The 20884-nt window shown below is 37.4% G+C and overlaps 1 protein-coding gene across 7 annotated transcripts; it reads right to left on the reverse strand.

Annotated features, from left to right (window-relative positions):
- Window positions 1-1336: 1336 nt before the first annotated feature.
- On the reverse strand, window positions 1337-18605 carry LOC107572247 (paired box protein Pax-6). Of its 7 annotated transcripts, none has more exons than XM_016258680.1 (14): window positions 18232-18605; window positions 14589-14738; window positions 11992-12045; window positions 11144-11167; window positions 8889-9019; window positions 8479-8520; window positions 8173-8388; window positions 7732-7897; window positions 4088-4246; window positions 3795-3877; window positions 3045-3195; window positions 2823-2935; window positions 2474-2615; window positions 1337-1779 (listed from the first exon to the last, which is right to left on the reverse strand). In XM_016258680.1, the coding sequence occupies exons 2-14, from the start codon at window positions 14599-14601 to the stop codon at window positions 1694-1696; spliced, it is 1380 nt and encodes a 459-aa protein (XP_016114166.1). In that variant the 5' UTR covers window positions 14602-14738; window positions 18232-18605; the 3' UTR covers window positions 1337-1693. The 7 variants fall into 7 exon arrangements, with proteins under 7 accessions (XP_016114166.1, XP_016114181.1, XP_016114161.1 ...); XM_016258695.1 differs by lacking the exon at window positions 18232-18605 and adding an exon at window positions 12261-12332 and having other exon boundaries at window positions 14589-14802; XM_016258675.1 differs by lacking the exon at window positions 18232-18605 and having other exon boundaries at window positions 14589-14803.
- Between the last annotated feature and the right edge of the window lie 2279 nt (window positions 18606-20884).

The following is a 20884-nucleotide window of genomic DNA, read 5'->3' on the forward strand; positions in this document are numbered from 1 at the left end:
ATATATATATATATATATATATATACTGTATATAATATAATGAATGTGTTATTGGTCAGTATTGCTCTTCAAAGTTATTTTATTATTTTACTATATATTTATTAAAATTTACCACAAATGTGTTATTTATTCATTTTAAATTGATCAGTATTGTTCTTTCCTGTTATTTAATTTTATTATTTTAGTATATTTATTTAACTTATTAACTAATGTAAGTTAATTATAATTATTGAATACTTATTAATATACATTATTATATTTTGTTTTGTTTTATTGTTTTTATATTTTATAATTTCATGTCATGCATTTTATTATATTTTATAACTTTTTGAATGTTAGTTGTATATTTATAGTATTACATTTTATTTTGGGGCTTTTTGCCACTTCATTGATAGAGCAGGAGAGGACAGGAGGAGATGGGGAGAAGAAGGGAAAGTGGAATCAGTAATATCACAAGCTAAATTTGAGCTTGTGTCTCCCAGACACAGCTCACGGCCTTGTGCGCAAACCACTAGGCCACATCTCATGGCCTCTTGTCATGACTGTACACTGAAAACCTTTGCAGATCAACCTAAAGAAAGGTCTGTTGTTGTTTGTTCCTTGGCTGGAGAAAATAAAGTCTTGCCTCACTTTCAATCAGAGGTATTCTCTACCTCTGAAGTCCTCTTGTGACTAAACATACAACCAAATCAAGTCAAATTCTCACAGCCATATACATGAAACAGACATATCTGGGGTTTCCATTTCGAAGTGGGTTAAATGTGATCGCTGCAGGCTGAACACATGTCCCATCGTAAGTCTCCTTAGCGTTGTGCTTGCTGGTGTGAAAACATACCCCGACAAGGCTGTTTCTGACCAGCTTTCATAAATGGATGGCCTGTGTGTACTTTGGTTGACTTTTGGTAGCCTATGTATAAAAAAGAGAAAGGAAGAATTGTCATGTTTTTGTGTAAGAAACTTGTTTTTGAATAAATGTTCTAGGTTATCAAAGTTTCTTTGGCACTAAACCATTCATTAGACATTTTAAAATGATTATTTTCAGTTGTTAAAAATGCACTTATCAGACCCTCAAATTAGAGTATTTTCAAATTAATCTCCTGCATATACAGTAGCCTATATATATCTTTGAACTCTGTTGCTATTTTTGTCTTGAAATGATACAGAGATTGTTTGTTTCTACAGGTCCACATTTGAAACAGAAATGGGCAGTTCTTGATATCAGCTGATGATGAAAAAAGAATGACGAATAAGCCTGCACAAATGATCCTCCTCTCACTGATGCAAGACCAACTTGGTTTGACAGTCCATCCACGGTTGTTCTTTTTTTTTTTTCTTCTTTTTTGTCATAACATACAATTGGCCATTACATGTACAAATACATCAAAATGACTTAGGTTTGAAACTGAAAAACAGATTTTTTTTTTTTCAATTTTACGATATAATACCGGGCACTTTACAGAAGTCTGTTCTCTTTTATTCTTCAAGTCTTTGTGTCCAAAGAATGATAGAGAAGTGGCACTTTCCCAGTACAAAAAGGTCCTTTAGAGTCTCCTCTTTTCCTTCCATAGTTAAATACTGCTGAACAGCCCTGCCTTGAAGCCGAAAGACGTCAGGAGGTGAAGAAGCTCCTCTCTCTTTTCCTCTCCTCTGTTTTCTTTCTCTTGGTTTTTTTTTGTTCTGGTGTGTCTTGTTCTCACTGTAGTCTGGGCCAGTACTGGGACATGTCTGGTTCACTGCCTGGCACTTGGACTGGTACAGACACTCCAGGCGAGATTAGACCTGTAGCATGGTGAAAAAATGCGGAAATATTTAGGCTTGTCATATTATGTAACTTAAGAGCAATTCTCAAAAAAATAAAACATATATAGAGTATGCATGTTTAATATATAACAAATCAAAATATGAAATATAGATTTTAAATAAAAATAAGTTAAATGTTAAAAATATTTAATTAGTTTATAAATACATTTCTGAAAAAGTTAAGACTTGACGTGTTACACGTGACTTTGGAGCTTCATAAAATGTCATACAAATTTTAATAAAACTATGAAATTATTTGTTTAATATTTTAATTCATTTCAAATAAAATATTAAAATGATCTAATAGAATGATACATTTTAAATACTTTTTTAGGTTTTGTATATTATAAAATATTAAATCATAAAATATACAATATACAATAGAAATTTTCAATAAAAATAAATTTAATAATTAAAAATATTTAATAAAAATGTATTATGTGTCACATATGTGACTTCAGAGCATTTTCTGCTTTTAAAAAAAATGGTACACAAATTTTTATTCATTTATTTATTTAATATTTCAATTCACTTTAATTAAAATTGTAAAAACATTTAAGAAAATATATAAAAAATATTTAATAAAAGAATATATTGTATTACAATTTTATTGTACGTTTTTAAAATTTTAATTTTTTATTTTTTTTGCTTTAGTAGAGGAATAAATGCTTACCTGTTGAGGTTGTGCCTGAGGTGACCATTGATTGGCTGTTCATATGTGCCTGCATGTGCGGGGGTGTGTATGTGTCATAGCTCCGCCCATTCACTGAAGGACTAGTGGGCAACATGCAGGAGTAGGATGAGGCCTGGCTGGGCTGTGGAGGGGGTAAAAAGGGCAGACCTGTCAGCGACACTCACATCTGAAAGAAACAGCCTTACAGACCTGAATGCTGTAATTGCATAAGATTTTACAGTGCTCGGAAATATCAAATTACTAATCCTTTGAAATACTAAGGCAAGCCCAACATAGCTAGAACAATATAGTACAGTGTGAGGCACTAAACTGACAAATGTAGACATACTTGCATAGGAAGGTTGTTGGCCATGGTGAAGCTTGGCATTGGTGGCAGGGCGCTGTATGTGTTCGTAAGGGCTGTGTCTGATCTTCCCAACATGGAGCCTGGTGTGAAGGATACTATTGAAAAAAGGAAGAAATAATCTAAACATACCATTTTGGTAAATTTTCAGTAGTGTTTGCTTAAGGCCCTCGTGGGCCAACAATATGCACGTTGTAGAAGTTTTACCTGGCGTTGTGGGCTGAGGGATTGGCTGATAAACGCTAGTGCTGAAGCTGCTACTGATGGGTATGTGACTCGAAGAGTTTGTGGCTTGTCTTCTTTGATTTCTTAACTTCTCCTCTCTCCTCCATTTTGCTCTTCTGTTCGAGAACCACACCTGGAGAGACGTACTTTAGTTAGTTATCAAAGACATTTTAAAACAACGGTATCGGTATCTAGGATGAAGAAAGATAAAGCAGGACACTTTTGTATTTAATATTTTTCCCTTTAAATCTCTGTGTTGATGTATTTCCTAGCTCATTTATTATTATTATTTATAAATAGCAGATGGTTTTAGTGGGCATGACATTCTCATAAAGAACATTAGATTGGTCAAAAATCTGTGTAGTGCAAAATGAGTCATAAATGTTTTATTTTATATATATTTTATTTAAATACATATCTGATACAAATGAATTTTACACTAACAAAGTATAATATATATACAGTATATATATAATTTTTGTTTACATAAATATTTAAGTCAAGCAGCCAAAAAAAAGGCAGGGATATATATATATATATATATATATATATATATATATATATATATATATATATATATTATATATAACACACAGAACTCTTTAAATTGATATTGTTTGAGTGGCTAAGCCATTTATATTAATATTTTAAAAGAATAACAATGGCAAATTATTATGAAGTGTACCAATTTATCTCTATTCATCCGATTTTTGAGGGGTTTTTTTCGCTCACCTGTATTCTTGCTTCTGGTAAATCTATTTTCGCAGCTAGTCTCTCTCGTGCAAAAACGTCAGGATAGTGCGTTCTCTCGAACTCTGGTTGAAACATTAAAAAATACATCATGAGTTAAAAAATTAGTCATTTTCTGTTCAATTACACAATGGTTGCTTAAACGTCATGCAGAGTAATTTAATTTAAATATAAAAGTTTACAAAGGTTTTCTTCTTGAAATGAAGTGTGATTATACTGTTCAGTTGTAGCTAGTCTACAGATGCTTTCATATAAGCTCTAATCTTCATGTTTACCTTTTTCAAGTGCTTCTATTTGTTCTTGTGTGAAAGATGTGCGGTTTCTTTGCAATTTTCTTTTTAGCTGAAGCCTCATTTGGGTCTCATCTGAATCCTCTCCATTGGAGCTTATTGAGTTTGTGTTCTCACCGCCTCCGTCTGATTGTTGGCAGCCATCTGAAAGGAAAGGAAATATCAAATGTAAGTTTGTTTTGTTTATTCGCACTTCTCATTCTCTGTTTGGACTCTAGGTTTTAATTAAGGTATATCATGGTTTGCCTGTCATATTTAGATTTTGGTAGAAAATTTGTGGAGCGTTTTGTAGGCTACTGTATCGCCCTCTGCGGTGTTGTCGGAAAACATTTAGAGCACGCTCACTTAGATCTTTCAGCATCGAGTCAAAAAGGCTGACGAGCTTGAGGGCTTTACAGAAATGCGATAAAATGTCCCAGAAACCTTTTCAAATGTTTTTTAAAAACCAAACACCCTCTCCCCCCTTTTCATTCCCGAGTTCTTCAATTAGGCTGCGGCCACCATATGGGCGTTTGCGGAGCTATTGAGGTGACCACCAATACTTGAATAGGAGAGGGATGCTTTCACAGCCACACAATGCGGGAGAGTAAGGGTAACTCTTAAATACTCGCTGGGAGGACGGATGGCAAACTTTCGTGGGTTGAATTTTGAGGACACAATTGGAGCGGGCGACAAAAGGATTCTCTCCAGCAGTCATTGTAGCACGAGGATTCCAGTCAACAGACTTTTCAGCTCGCCGTGTTAACCTTTATGCTCTACTGTCATTAATCACTGTCCCTAGGGCCGGCCCGTTCAACCTCGGTTAGGATTTATACCTTCTTATAGGCGCAGGGAGAAAAACAGCCAGGCCACCGTGAATGAGACATCTAAATACGAAGCCTCTTGTTTGTCACAGACTAAAGCATTGGAGTGCCAACTGTGAGTCGATAAGCTTTAACCTGCTGTGTTGTTGGACACCAGTGCCTAATTAACCCATCTCACCAGATACATTTGAAATTAAAATTTCGTTTGGCATTCGAAAACTCTAAAGAAACTTGTTGATGTTTTGCGGAGAGTCGTGAGGTATTAATGAAACCCCAAACTTTTTGGACTCTTACATGGGTGGAGGTGTAAGTAGTCACATGGCCACCCAGTTGCCCATATGAAAGATGATTTCTGTGTCCTATACAAGGAAGTCATGCATAACCTGTCATAATTTGGAATATATAATATGCAAAGGGTCTGTTATGAATGTATTTAAAATAATGCTCATAGGACCTGTGAACATCACAATTGTGACCAGTTGGAAAACACAGAGCCTGTTTTTTATTAAGTACCTGAGCCCAATTAAAAAAAAGAAAATTAATTATCTTAATTAAATTAAGAATTAAATTATTTGATCAGTTATCGTTCCATTTTTCCCTACAAATACCTTAGGAAAAAATATAGAAATGTACAAATATGTAAAAATGTAATAAATCAAATTTTATATATATATATAAACAGTTAGGCCACTGTTTGATTGAGCAAATTAGCATTTTTGAACTCTGTAGTTTCCCACAGGTTACAGTTGATCCAGATTAAAACTTTTTACATTTTCATAATTTTTTATTGTTTTTATTTATTTTTTGGAAAGACGATTTGTTTCATTGGGCTATCCATGGAGTAAAAATACATGTGCTTATTTATAGGAAACAATATGAAGTTAAATTAGTTAAAACTACAGTCTTATGAAATTTAGTCCCCCATTCTTAGAGTATTTTTGAAAGTAGATTATTTGCTTAATGTGTACATTTTTTATTTTCTGGAGATGGTGAATTAATATTAACTTAAAGGCTAAAATGAAGCTCATTGCATGCATATATAATCACTGGAAAAATATGCTGTCAAAATAAACTTTTCCATACCTTTGTTTGATATGATGTAAATAAGACATGGTTACTCTTCTACTGATGTAGCAAGAAATATTAGGCTACATATTAATAGACTACTAGCTAAGTTATTTAATTTTCAAAGACTGTGCATTTCTATGTTCTGAGGAAGTTTTAAAAGGTCTTTGTGTTTAGTAGCCACACTTTTCAAGAGCTAATCCGAATGTGTGGCCTGTTCTCAAAAGCCTGACCAACTGTCGCCAGATTTCGGATTTGTTTTCTCTGAGAAAGGCGCTGGGAAATAAAACCATTCCTTATTGGGGCGTTGTCGTAACCGGTGAGGCGGAAGGCGAGCAAAAAGGTGGCAAAACAACCGCGGCATCTTTCAGCTGAGGAGGCCTTGATCAAAACATGCGAGGACCCTTGGAAAAGGAAAAGTGTCCAAATCCTTTAGACGGCTTTAGCACCACGAGCCCATGGCGGCGGGAGGGGCTGCTATGAGTCCTCTGAATGCGATAGAGTTGTCTCTTTTAGCGTCCTGTCAGCCCAGATGAATCCGCTATTTTATTCAGTGTTGCGTGACATTCATCAGATTGCGACCATGTTTGTCTCGCTCTGAAACCTCACCCTGACTAATAGCCTACTGGAGTGGTCTTCGAAATGATAGTGGTGAAAATGATATAAGTTAGCTATTTAAAAAAAGCATTATGTTTGTAGACTCGAAAAAATAGCCAGATTATTGTTGTTTGTTACATTATGTTATGTTTTATAGGCTAATATTTGTCGCAACAAATCAAAAACGAGATGCTTTAGAGTTCTGGCAATTAATCCACAGAATTAAATAAATTAGCACTTTTATTAATAAGTTTTCGTCTCAAACATGGTGCGTGTACGAGGCCACATGTCAATAAACAGTAGGCTATGTAGCATGTCATGCGAACTCAAATTAATCCATAGGCATATCCTGCACTGTATTTTAAGTAAATATGTCTAATTTTATTCATAAAAACATGTTAAATATTATATAACGTAATTTGCTCATATGAGCCCATAGGCTACTCTCCTTTGCATAAAACACGTTTGCTTTGTTTAGTTGCTGTAAAGTTAACCATGCAGTCAATGATTTGACAGGCCGATATTACACAGACATGAATTCTCTATTTATCATATCTTTTTATATGTCTGTCTTTCGTTGTGTAGCGCCTTTAACAGGGACAAGTCTAATTGGCAGACGTTGCCATATCATGCGGGTGTCTCCGGTGGAACATTTCCACAGCTGTCTCCTCAAACTAAACGCGTATTTATGTCGCCTTAATGGGAAACAAAACGTTCTCTATAATGAGCTATTACATAGCGACAGAACTGTTCCCATAACACATGTTTCTGTGTGACAGAAACATATTTTGTACGGGGAATCCTTGTTTATTCGATGTCGCGTTCTTTAAGAAATGTGAAGGTGGATTGCAACTCGCATTAATATGATTAATTATTATAGTCATGGTATTTAATTTATTCATTCAAACGTCATTAAATTATTGATATTATAACAGTACATTAAACTCCGTGTAACATGCATAGTCTAATTTATTTAAATTGTATATATCACATCTAATAATAGACTACTTAAAAGCATGTGGGATAGAAAACGAAGTATAGGCTACTTTTATTATTAATATGGGAATTGTTTTATCTTTTTAAATAATAATTATAATTTACTTCAGGTTGCAAATATGCCCATTTTGACACAGCCTTCCTCTATGGAAAGTAAAATAGCCATACCTTGATTGGGCTGTCCTGGCACTGAGGTTCCGGGGTACCATCCCGGCCGGGTCCCCCACGTGCCGGTCTGACCGTTCAGCATCCTCAGCTTTTCATACATGCCATCTGCGCCCATCTGTTGCTTTTCGCTAGCCAGGTTGCGCAGTACTCTGTTTATCGATGACACCTGAAAGACGAACCCAAAGATGCGGCACATTAATTAAAGAGCGCATCCGCGATGTGGCATGTTGGCTTTTGGAACGATTGGCCCCATTTCTACACAGGCCTACATGCCAGAGCATTACATCGCATTGCATTGTCCTCTGGTGTAGCTAGAGGAGATTACAGCAGCGGCCGGGGAAGACCGATGTTGGAGAAAATGTTCACGTTCAAGGTCATTAGTGCATGCTTTTTAAACAGTGCATCAAACTATTACGCATTAAGTTCTCTGAATGAACTTACACTGGGTATGTTATCGTTTGTGCAGACCCCGTCTGATAGCAGCCTGTCTCGGATTTCCCACGCGAAGATTGACGGACACTCCCTCTTGTACTGGGCAATTTTGCCGACCACCTCGGGAGTCGCTACTCGTGGTTTACTTCCTCCGATCGCCCTGGGTCTGATGGAGCCCGTTTCATAGTATCTACCCAAGATTTTACTCACGCAGCCGTTCGACACCTAGATGAAAAACAAAAGAAACAATTCACATACATTATTTAAGACTAGTGTGAAATGTTAAGTGTATGCTGCAAGCAATGATAAGCTTACGTTTTCATTGTCCAGCACTTGGACTTTTGCATCAGCATGGGTCTATAACACAAGAAATACCTTTAACACGAAAAATATGTCTTCAGTGGTACGAGAAATTATGCACTTTTTAAAATGCATTTCGGTCGCCAATTTTAAAAATTGCCAAATGGGAAAAAATGAGAAGTGCTTCGATCCATTCCACAAGACCACTGTTTATGCATTCCAAAATGAAATTCGAAATGAATCCTCGTTGTTCGCTGGCATTAATAATGCAAGGACTTTAAAAAAAAAAAATAATAATAATAATATTTTAAAAAACTACTATACAGCTGGAAAGTGAAAGTACAAATGTGAAACAAAACTACTGTTTACATATTAAAATTTTTGTTGAAGACTTCACATGAACGGAAAATATGCATTCTCATCACCTGCAGAATCCGGGATATGTCACACGGCCGCGCGCCACTATGAGCGAGTTCAACTATTTTCTGTCTCGTGGAGTCTGGCAGCGGTCTGCCGTTGACGAACACACCGCCCAGCTGGTTCACTCCACTGTGACCTTAAAAAACAGAAGGTAAGATCCCGTTGTAAATCACCAAGCATTTAGCGCACCAGCCTCAAAATACAGACTCTATTTAAACAGAATCCAATCACAGTTGTTTTCAATAGAAGCCTTCAGGTCGCGATTGTCTAAAATGAATCAAGCATTACAAGAGCACTGTCAACAAATCTCAGTCTTCAGAGTAAATCGCTTTTAAATCAGCATAGCCGGTCATTACTGCTGTTGTTCAGCTGTCATATGTTTTCGACTGTTCTCCAGATGTGCCCGTAATATCATAATCTCCTAATGCACAATTGTAATATAATTACACATGCAGAACATTGATTAAGCGTCAGCGCTCTTGTATGATCTGGAGCAAAACATCTCCAACCCACTGAGCCGAGATTTGCGCATCTATGCAAAGCCTTAAACGGATCAGATGGCGTAATGCTATTTGTGGCATTATATTAAAACGTCTTAAACGCTGCCATGATTTAAACCATGGCTTCACACATTAAGTAAAACAACTTTTTTTAAAAGCATGAACCAAGGCACAGCATTATGTTACTTTGTCAGTGGAAAAGCCCCTAAAAAGCATACCAAAGGCACCAAACCTGAAGCCAAAACGGAAAAGCAGCCTTCCCGGTTTGCTTTACTTCTCAGCTCCCTTCCCTCCGAAGCCTCGCGTTAAATTGAGTCCAAGAGCACAAGCTCCTTTGCAATAAATAAGCTCCAAATATAGAAGAGGGGGAAAATATGATGAGCCTGCCTGACATTTGTCTTTAAAATAAAGCTAGCTGCACGTCAAGTTTGAGCTTAATTTCTTGAAATAGGCGGAAGTCGCTCTGGATCATGCATGGAAGGCTAATTGAAAAGATCAGTTGGAGCACTTGTGGCAGGCATGTCACTTTATGACATCGCTCTGCTTTTGAAAATCGCATCGTCACGACAAATAGTAGCATGATAAAACGACCCTTTCTGTCTGCATTTGGATATCACTCAGACTAAATTGGACTCTACTCATTTCCCCTTTAAGGGAAGCTTAATTTTAAGGTGGCCAGGGGCTGTGCGCGTGTACGTCCACGGGGGCGCGCCTCGCCCTTAATATATTAAAAGTGACATTTCTTTTTTTTCCCAAGTGACAAACCTCCATTGCCTATATTTACGCACTGCGGGATGCTGTTTTGTTCTGTAGGTTTATGCATAATAAATATGCAGAGCGAAATATAAAATCTGAATTATGCACGAATGTTTTATTTTTATTATGCACACTATACCTGAGAATTATTTCTGATCATATCTCTGGCACACTTAACACGAAGAATGGCGGAAAGAATATCCATATCCATTTTCGGAGCGGAGTTTAATTCGAAGTTAGTTTTAAATAGACACATTTAGATGTATTGGCTTAGAAATCAAATGCCGTATGTCTTTAAAAATACAGCCACTTGATTTGAGCTCGCCAACACGCAAATTAGGATATAAAATCAAACTTTCGCTTGAAAGGTTAAGTCTTAATCGTTCTATAATTCCCCACGGTGAATGGTGTCGTCTCACCCAGTGGCAATCATTACGCGCGCGGTACTCTGTTTCTAATCAATTAATAAGAAGACATATGGTGTCAATTTGGACGCTCCTCTCTATATACACCCAAGAGTTATTAGCACAAAGCTTGGATTGCCGCCTGTGACCTTTAAACAAACCAAAGGCCTAACCCGAATGATATCTTTTTAGTAATACACGCGAGACATCACGACAACATTTGTGTACAATAACATCGTTTATCTCTAAGAAGGGAAGAAAAAAAATCTACGGATATAGGCAAAAACTTTTTCTCGGCGCGTAATATTTTATTATTTTCATCTCAAGGCCTTTTTCAATAATAATGCTTTTAAAAATGTGGGAATATTAATTCGTTATTTATCGCTCATACAGTGTAAATGTGCTCTACTTCAGCTGACCTAGATTTAAACGCTCAGTTAAAACTCCAAAGTGTTGCACCTACAGAAATAATCTATGGACGTCAAAATTAGTGACTAACACAGTAGGCCTACACCAGTCGTTGTTAGTATGAGGACAGAGCAAAAAATGGCACTTACAACAATAAAATCAATAGAAATGAGAGGATGACATTCAACACACCTTCGTTACAGATGTCATACACCTCTTGTCCAGCATTAAGAGAGAAAATATGTCTCATTTATTGTAATCATAACTTACTCAATACTTTCCACAAATGACTAAGTATATGTTTTGCTAGTTGGCCTTCACACATCTCAAAGACACAGACACATTCGCGCATGTAATTTATTCATGCTCTACAACACTCAACGTTGCATCAAAGCTCAGTCTATTATTTCACTCTCGCGGTGTTTCATAAACATGATAGACGTTCCATCAGAATCATGCAATGTCAATTTCGTCTCTGCTAATGGACTAGGTGGATTGGCCGCCGATGCTAACATTAATTCAGCAATTATTTAAAAGCAAGTCAAGCAGAAACATCCTCTCTCTCTCTAAAACACACAGACACACACAATTATGCAAAGAGCATATGGGTTAGACACTCTAACTAGGTTGTGTAGCTATGCAGGCTTCCTTGTGAGTTTTTTTTTTTGCAATTCAAAGAATTTGTCGCTGGGAATGTAATTTTTGCTCTCTCAAATGTAGCCTGTAGAATTTTAAATAATAGCTTACGATGTTCCATAAAACTATACAATTGTTCAAGTCAGGCTTAAGCAATAAGTTTAGCTTACCATGCAGTGTTCAGCTACTTTGAGGGAGCTCTGTATGAATGACAGGCAAAAATGTTGGCAGCATGCACACGCCCAACACCCCTGACGTACAGTGTAAACTGCCTTCACTAATATACCAAAACAAATGCTTTGCTGGCTAGACGCCCCTCACGTTTCTCTCGTGTTTTTCCCCTAGCACACCTTTCTTTTTAATAATAAAAACGCATTTCAGAAAAAGAAAAGAACTCCACTTACTGTTTTGCATCATGGACGCGACGCCAGATTCCCACGTGGCCCGGTTATAGTATTCTATTAGTCATAAAGAAGCAATAATAATGGTCAGTTTCACATTTTTAAATCAAGTGTATTGCAGTGCATTGTGTGTAAGACTTGTGTGCAAGAAAGTTTACGGACAATAATTGTGTGGGCTGAAGCCTCACAATTTTTGCATTCATGCTGCAAAAAGTGAGAACAAAAAAATACTGTCGCCACAAATACACTTATGTCCAGGGTTTAAAACTTGCCTGGAAACAGAGTTGACTGTCCGCTTAAAACAATTTATAGACTCTCATCTGCTTCACTCTATTAAAATATCCCTAGGACAAAGCAAAACAATTTATTAGTACACCTATCCATAATTATTTCTTTAGCATTACCACTAAATCTAATATTAGCTTTTTTTAGGATAGTGTTTTTATGACTAATAAATTGGACAATATAATCAATTTGTTTATCGGCTTAATTAAAAAAAATCCACAGTGTTTATTATAGTTAAAATTGTTTTCTTATAAGTTTAATTGATTATTCGAATAATAATAATAATAATAAGTCAAATTAGTATTATTATTATTATTATTATACAAATTATTTTCGACCTGTACATCTGCTTTTCCCTGACCTTCATGATTAGAAAACTTCAAATGTTGTGGGCAAGGCCTACTTTTTCCCTCTCCTTCAGATACTCTGTTCTGGTGACACACGCTGTCTACCTCGCCTGGCTGCGCTGGAAAAGTAAAGCCAGGAGGGGGTGAGGGGTCCCCGACAAAGCCCCGCTGAATTTTAACAATAGCTTTCTTTCTCCCTCTACACCAAAACCCAGAGAGTAAAACCCGGGCTCCCTAACTAGCTACACCGCTTCCAACTAAACGTACCAACAACTCTCAGAAAATACAAAGAGCTGAAGGGAGCGAGCCCCCCTCGTCCTCCTCCTCCTCCTACACCCGGTCCAGCATACCCCCCTTCACCCGCAACAGCCAGTGCAGTTCACTATGACCCGGTGCCCGTTACCTCAATGCCTTTTTGTTTGTCTCGTTGCGCGAAATAGAAAAGTAATTTCTTGTTATAAGTATCTGGAGGTAATTGTGTTACTGGTATGTGTCGTTAAGGGCTGTAAAAAATGTACAACAGCGCAGTGGGGCGCTCAATTGGTAAAAGACAATTGCAATAAAGAACCCATTCAATACATTTACCGAAAAGGAGGCCACTGAAGAAATACTCACTGCTTTGATTTTTTTAGATGGATTGTGTGCGCGTTTTACAGTGCACAGCAACAAATAAATACATACACCAATCGCCAACCAGCGTTGCATGTGTTTCATGAAATACCATTTATATTTAAATATATATCACTGTATTGCTTTTTAAAATAAAATTTTCAACTCTTTAGATATATCCAGAATTATTTTTTCTTTTTCTTTTAATTTCTCTAGAAATGACATCAATTCAAACCCATTTTTGGATTGCAAATAAAAAAATTAATATCACGATTAAATTTTATACGAAGTAAACTATTCAGTTTTTCTTTCCCACGTGGGCTATTTAAGGTCTTCTGCCTTGACTCATCTTTTTAGTTAATGATCTGTTTTAATAATGCTATCTGTAATTGACAGGGCCTAATCTGCATTTTGTTCGTTCTAATGTGCAACATGAAGGCTCTTAATTAAGCACACTTATTTAAGCCTTTGATATTCTGTGGAAAGTAGATTCTTGTGACAGTTTAGAAAGCTGAAAACGGTGCTGATTTATACAAATGTGTAAAAACTACTATACGTAGCCTGTATTATAGCATGCAAATTACTGGCACCGTAAAATCAAAATAGAGACAGAATTAGATGCATTTAATTTTACAGCATTTAATCATATATTTATCAGATGTTTCATTTAATACTTTTATAAGACAACTCATACACATAGATTTAGATTAGTTTCAAAATCGATCATATTTTTGTTCGTATTTTACTACAAACTTAACAACATAAATGGAGTGAATTAACTGTCAAGTTACAAGTTTAAACATTAACGTAATTTAGCTTTGTAATAGTTAGTCTGGGACAAAGAAGGCAGCGTTTCCCTGACTGAAAAGCAAAACACCCAAGTTCACGGTGCGATTTGGTGGTGGCGCCCGGCTGAATGTGATGGTGTGATTCAACCTGACACTCCACCTCATCGGGTCATTGCGTTCCCATTTTCAGGACTGATCGCGGTCTTGGCCTACTGTGACTTTTTGCTTTCCTCTGTCATAAATAAGAACTTTGCTTGGCACAAAACTCGACATAGCTAAAGCATTAAAAGGCAAAGAGCATCCGTGAAAATCCATGAAAGAGTTTGACACCACGAGGTTGTGCAGCTTTTACGTTTTCTTTTTTAGTATCGTGCTTTTCGTTGAAAGTTTTTGCTTTGATTAACAGCTTCTTCAAGGCCATAACTAACTTTTTTCCCATAATTATTATTTGCAAACCACTAGTTTTTAAGAAACATTTATATGTTTAAATCTAGCGTACATTTAGCAATTTCGCTTGTAAGTGGTGCATATGCGTGCAAGTTGCTCGAAAGAAAAACATTTCTTAACTTACCTTTTTGAGGCATAGTTCCTACAGCCTTCGTATCCTCGCTGATATACTTCGCTTACAATAAGGAGAAGACTCTGAAGTTCTAGAAAATCGTCCTCAAACAGTTTGTCTTTTATAGTTTCCAACTGATCTCGGGTGGAAAATATAAATTCCCTGCGAAGGAAACAGAGATTGACAATAAAATGGGATGTCAAGACTGCGCGAGACTGAAAAATGTGCGCTCGTGGGAGAGAGGGAGAGAGAGAGGGGGAAAGAGAGGGAGAGGGAGCGAGAGAGAGAGAGAGAGAGAGGGCGCGCACCTATGCTGATTGGTGATAGCACTCGTGTATTAATGTATGTGTTCCTGGTCTGTGCCTCGCCTCCTCTCCTCTTCAGTGGCCCATTAGCTGAGCCTGACCTCTGTCATCATCTCCCAGCAAAACACTTCCTCCTGCCCCGGTGACAGAGCGAGGAACCGGGCCGAGTAAAAAGCTAGTTTTCAACCCTACTTAATCACTCCTCATAAGCATTTGATTCTCTCGAGAATTTTTCCATTGAAATGCCTTTGGGCGTTCACGTTATTCAACTCTGTGTGACTAGACACTTGGGGGAAAGTACCAGGAAGTACCATGGTAATGTTTTTTTTTTTTTGTCTTATAAGCGTGTTCTTGGAATTATCTGGAATATATATATAGTGCCATATTTCTATGAGAATTTGCCGTGGCAGTAGCCTACTTATTTGTTGTCAAATACTAAACAAGCCAATTTGTATACAAGTAAGCATTTCTTAAATGTTGGCCTGCTTTATTACTTACATTTTTACTTAACTACTTTTGTCGATTGAAACGAGCCCAAACTTTCTCCACGTGTCATTGTTGACTTGGTGTCTGAGAATGTCATCCGCCTTTACGGCGCGCGCTCAACGATCAGTTGGGAGACCCCATACTATTTACATTATTAGCGTGATTTGTTGTCGTTTTCAGCGGGAGAAAAAGAAACTCTGTGTCGTGGGTTGCCAAGGGGGAAATGAAAATATCATTACGTCCATGGCCGGACACTTAAACTACATTTGTTGATTGCTTGGACATTAGCACACAGCTCGGTAAACTCCAAAGCAACCCCTCCGCGCCTGTGTTCGAGGTTACATGCGCTGCACTCTCAGCTCGCCACTCGCAGCTTGGGGTGTTCCACCCGTTCACTGGAGTGGAATAGATTCCGGGTTGGGATACAAGAAATGGAGAGGGGAGGGGGGACGTATAGCATGGTGGGACAGCTTTAAAGAGAGACCAAATGTGTTGGGACGCACGGAGCATAAAATTAAGCTGTGGTTGCATACACTTGACTTCGTTTTGACATGTGAAAAGTGCTAAAAGTCGGAGCTCATCAATAAACTATCGCGAAAGTGAATGCGAGCTCTGACAACCATTGCATTCCCCACTATAACACAATGAGGAAACAAACGACACTGCCAAAGAGTCTGCATCGCAATGAAAGGCCGCTTGAATGGGAGTCGGATAATGAGCTGGCGCGACCGTCATGCACTGTCATCTCGGGTCCTGCGGTGCGACCCCGCCACGCCGTTTGATATTTTCGAATAATTTCCCTCTCCTTCCCATTTAAAGTTTTGCTGGTTCCACCGGAGGTGAAAGTTCAGCTTGCAATGCAACACGTTGTGCTGCTGCACTGAGATTCAAACGCTTGCTTTTAGGGTTGTTGTTTTTTTGTTTTTTTTGTCTGTAGCATGTCAACTCCATCTTGTTTAATATATTCGCAGCAACCCAACTGATGGTTGTCCTTAAAATAGAGCAGTTTTAACCTTACACTTAAAAAAAAATAAAAACCTCTTCAGTGTTTTTGGAGGTTCAGCACAGAAGCTTATTAAGAAACAGGCATCTTAATAGCTAACCTGCATTTTAAAATGAGGTTCTTCAGAACAATCTGCTTGTTTGTAAAGTAGCCTACCAGAATTTAGTGAATAAAAAGTTATGCATGGAAGATTCCATGACATCACACTTTGAAATGATTTTGGTTCTAATTGGAACGTTTCGTTTGAACAGTGTAGCTATTTATTTAAAAAAGAAAGAAAGAAAGCCATTAAAACATGCTTATGGAAACCAAAGACGTGCTATACATTTGCTCTATAGTTAAACCAACTTGTTTAAAAGGCTGGTCGACATCAAATATTTGACTAGTTCCAGACTTTTCACACGGATGGACTCTTGTAGTCCTCCCATCAATTAGCACATTTCGGATTAGCAGTCAGTGGTGTTGGGTCATGAAAAAGACCCTAATCTTGTCGCTGTTTCCCTCAGGCAAAATAGACGGTGCCTCGCCTCTCCCTAAAAGTTTTCAACAGGGAGAAAAAAAACTAATAGTAAGGGGGGAGGACTGAATGCAGCTGACGTCAGAGCGAGGGAGAGAGAGAATTAGAGATAGACTGGCTCTTATTAAACCAATGGGGGAAAAGTTTTTCGTTATGGCCAGTGCAAGCCCCACATCCAGTCACCATGTTCTGGGGGAGGGGACCTACCAAAGTTTTTTGGTGTGGTTGCCCACAGCGACATCGACCACTGCACGGGCAAAGGGCCCTTCTGTGTAGGCTAACTCTAGGCGCCATGATCCAAAAAGCAAGTTACACATTGTTCCATTTCATTAGGTATAATAGACAAGTTGTTGTGGGCTGATCATTTTAATTATTTCCGTTCTACCGTTTGCTCGTTATTTCAGACAAAAAATGTTTTGCAGCCTTAATGTTTTTTTTGTTTTTTTTGTTAGTTACTGAAAGTGGATTTCTGTAAAGCTGCGTAAAGTTTACGCATTAAAATATTTCGATAAAATGACAGCTGTGACATTAATGACATAATTTATGGGCCGTGTAATCTTCATTCAGGGCAAAGTTTATGCATTGCAGGTCAAATGCTAATGTTAATCTTGAAATGAATTTCTAACGCCTGTGTTTTATATCAGTACTGAATAGTGTAATTTGCATAGTAGCCATATTGTACTAGGCTACTTAAAATATTTCTTCTACAAATATTTACATACACAGCTGTTAAATACACAAATTCCGCTTTATAGCAAGAATTGTATTGTTTTATGGAAAAATAATATCTTTGTAGGCTAGCCTATATAAAATATTAATTTGCGGCAACCATACATTATTTTTTATTTATTATTACTATATTAATTTTAGTAGTAGAAAATATTTTTATAGACACCAATTTTATTCTGTAACTTACTGGTGAAGGTATTTATAAAGTAACTCAAATACGTTGTCAACTTGATTTTGTTTATTTAAGAAAGCTTTAGGTGATGCGCGACGTGCTTGATTTTTAAAATAATGAAAATGCATTGTTATAATAATGAAAACAAAGTTGTAACTTACTTAAATTGATTAAATGTTGAAATGATTTAGGCCTACTCTTTATCATGATGTCCTGTTTATAAAATTTGGCTGGGCATGGTGTCAAAACGTGTATCAAGTATTATAGAATAATACATTAATTTCACGGCATAGTTTTAGAGGAATAAGGTTCTGCATGGCAGTCACATTCATGGTAAATTAGGTATTGCTCGAGATTAACAGACACAGCGCAGCAATCGGATGTCATAACATTTGTGAAAACATGTTTTAAAGTACAATTTAGAACCTTGTAAACTCACTTACCTCAATAAACGCTATAGCCGTTCGGCGAATATGAGTGATTTCGTTATGAGAGGCACGTTTCCAAAGGAGCCTCGAGACGAGAGTAAAGAGTGTCTAGAGAGAACCCCTCCGGATCCGATTCACAAAACTAGTCCCAAAGTAAATAACATCCAGTCCAACAAGCCGAAAAGGGAACCATGGGGAAAGTTGTGAGAGATTGTAAACCCCTCTTTGTAGTGTTGATGAAAATACTAGCCTATTTGACAGATGAAAGCAGGTCCAACTTTGGACTCTCCCTCGAGATTCTTACGACACACGCAAACCTCGCACGTGAACTGTGTTGTCTTGTTGAAAATACCTCTCTCTTTAAACGTGGTTCGGGATCAAAAAAAAAAGACGTCCTCATCTCACCGTCAACTTTCTCTTAATATTAACCTCAACCTGGCAGTGATTGGCTGGAGTGACGGCCCACGTCACACTTGACGCCATTTATCATTCCCCAAACCGGGAAGTTGAAGGAGCTGCTGTCTGTTGTGTGCGGATTTCAGAAGCTAGAAACCATACATAGCATGTAGTTTCTTTTAGGTTCATCTCACTTAATAATTCTGTTTAATGAGAGTGTTTAAATTAGTGTGGTAGGCTATTATTTTGTAGCCTATGCTTCCTTAAAAAAAACAAAGGAGCAATTTTTGTTGTGAATAGGTCTATAAATAAAAAATTTTTAGAGACAGGATTTAAATGAAATTTAAAATAATAGAAAATAAGCAATGTTGCGGTTCATTTAGGCTGTTGACAAACTGTCACCAGCAGAATGTAACCTACATTTATACAGGCCAACAAAAAAGTGTCTCAGAACTCTAAAGTCGTCATGTTAGCTAGTTATTCCACTATAGGAAGTTTGTTATTTATGCCAAATGACAACACAAAATACAGTTTCCATCGCCTTTGTTATGGGATCCCATATGTATTATATGATATTTGTCCAATGATGCAGTCATAAATATAATTTCTTCAGATGTGTTTGGCCCTATATAAAAAATATTAAAATTGCGAGATTGAGGCGTGTTTTTGTGTCAAGCAGGGATGCTGCCAACGTATCCTAGCTTAATATTCACCTTAATAAAGATTATGAAGATTTTATATTTGTACAAAAGATTATGGCAGATTCGTAGAAGTATGCACATTTTAAAAGGGAGAACACAGATGAGAATCAAGTGTTGTCGCCGTTTAGACCCCGTGAAACCGGTGCAACCCAGCAGAGTTCTTGAGATCTTCACTGGAAACCGCACGGCCTGGCCCCGCTTATCAGGCTGTCAATAAAGCGAGATGGGGATGCTAAAGCCGGGCCAGGTGCTGTCTCTCCCTCTCTCCGCTGGCCTGCACTCCAGAGCGCGATCAGGCGTAAACTTAAATCTGTCCAGCCAGCTTTCCCTTACGCCGACCCTCTGCTTCCAAGCGTGTGTGTGTGTGTGTGTGTGTGTGTGTTTGTGAGAGAGAGAGCGAGGAAAGCAAGGGGAGCCCTTGAGCCCCCCCACCCCCCACCCCGTCCCCCGAGTGTTAAAAATTCTGAAAACTATTTTATTTGTATTTATTTACTATTATTATTTAAAGAAATATTATACTTTTAAAATATTATATTATTAAAAATGAAAACATAGGCCTACCGTTATAAAGAAACTTTACACTACTGATTAGGCTGTGTCTGACTTCACGCTCCCTGTTACTATTTTACGATTTTATTAAGCTGTACTTTGTTGTTAAAATGTAGCCAATGTATATGAGAGAGAGAGACCGGCAGAAAAAGATGCTCTACTTAAATATGAAGTAAAGAATTACGTTGCGACCGTTTGAATGAATGTTTATGATGATTAAACAAGCGGCGTATTGGCTTTTTCTGCTCGGAAGAAACATTTTCTTGATATTAAAGCCAATGTTATGCCTGTGGATTTTTGCTTTTCTATTAATTAGTAGCTAATCAAAGCTACTTCGATTTTACCAAAAAAAAAGTGACGGCCTGTTTAATTCATCATGAGCACAGAATCACTCGTGTGGATAATTTATCCATAGCAAAAGCTTTCCTGACTTGTGAAAACACCTGACAAAATATTTATGGCACTAATCGTGATTTTATTGGAGGTGGATTTTTGGTGATTATGGAGTAATTTAATAAGCATGCTTGTGTGTGTATATGGTTTTGTTTGTTCGGGCGACATTAGTTGAATTCCCTCGGGGTTATTGGATGTAGTTTGCTCCAAGTCGACAGCCACGTCCTGTATGTTAGAAATTCATTTTTGCTCAACACGGCAAGGCTGAGTTCGATATTCAATGTATTTAAAGGCGCGTCAAGCGGAAAGACCTTTGATTATTTTCGTCTAATCCCAAACTGTTTGCAGAAACCGCTGTCTTTGTGTGCAAAAAAAACCGTTTCGTTATCTTCATTAAGACTCACCGCGGCATTCAGAGGCAGAAAGATGCGCCTGTGCGTAACCGTGTTTGGATCAACAATTGTACCTCAGTCAAAAGAGAGCTCAAACTCTGAGATTAGATATTGACAGGGTCCAATTGCATAAAGCGAAGACTGACACCTGCCTCCGAGTCGATGCATAGTACAATAAAATTATATGAATGGATTGAGCATGTTTGTCATTTTCTTGTCAAGGAAAAAAAGGACAAA

Source organism: Sinocyclocheilus grahami, unplaced genomic scaffold, assembly GCF_001515645.1.
Source record: "Sinocyclocheilus grahami isolate Dianchi unplaced genomic scaffold, SAMN03320097.WGS_v1.1 scaffold30.1, whole genome shotgun sequence".
NCBI lineage: Eukaryota > Metazoa > Chordata > Actinopteri > Cypriniformes > Cyprinidae > Sinocyclocheilus > Sinocyclocheilus grahami.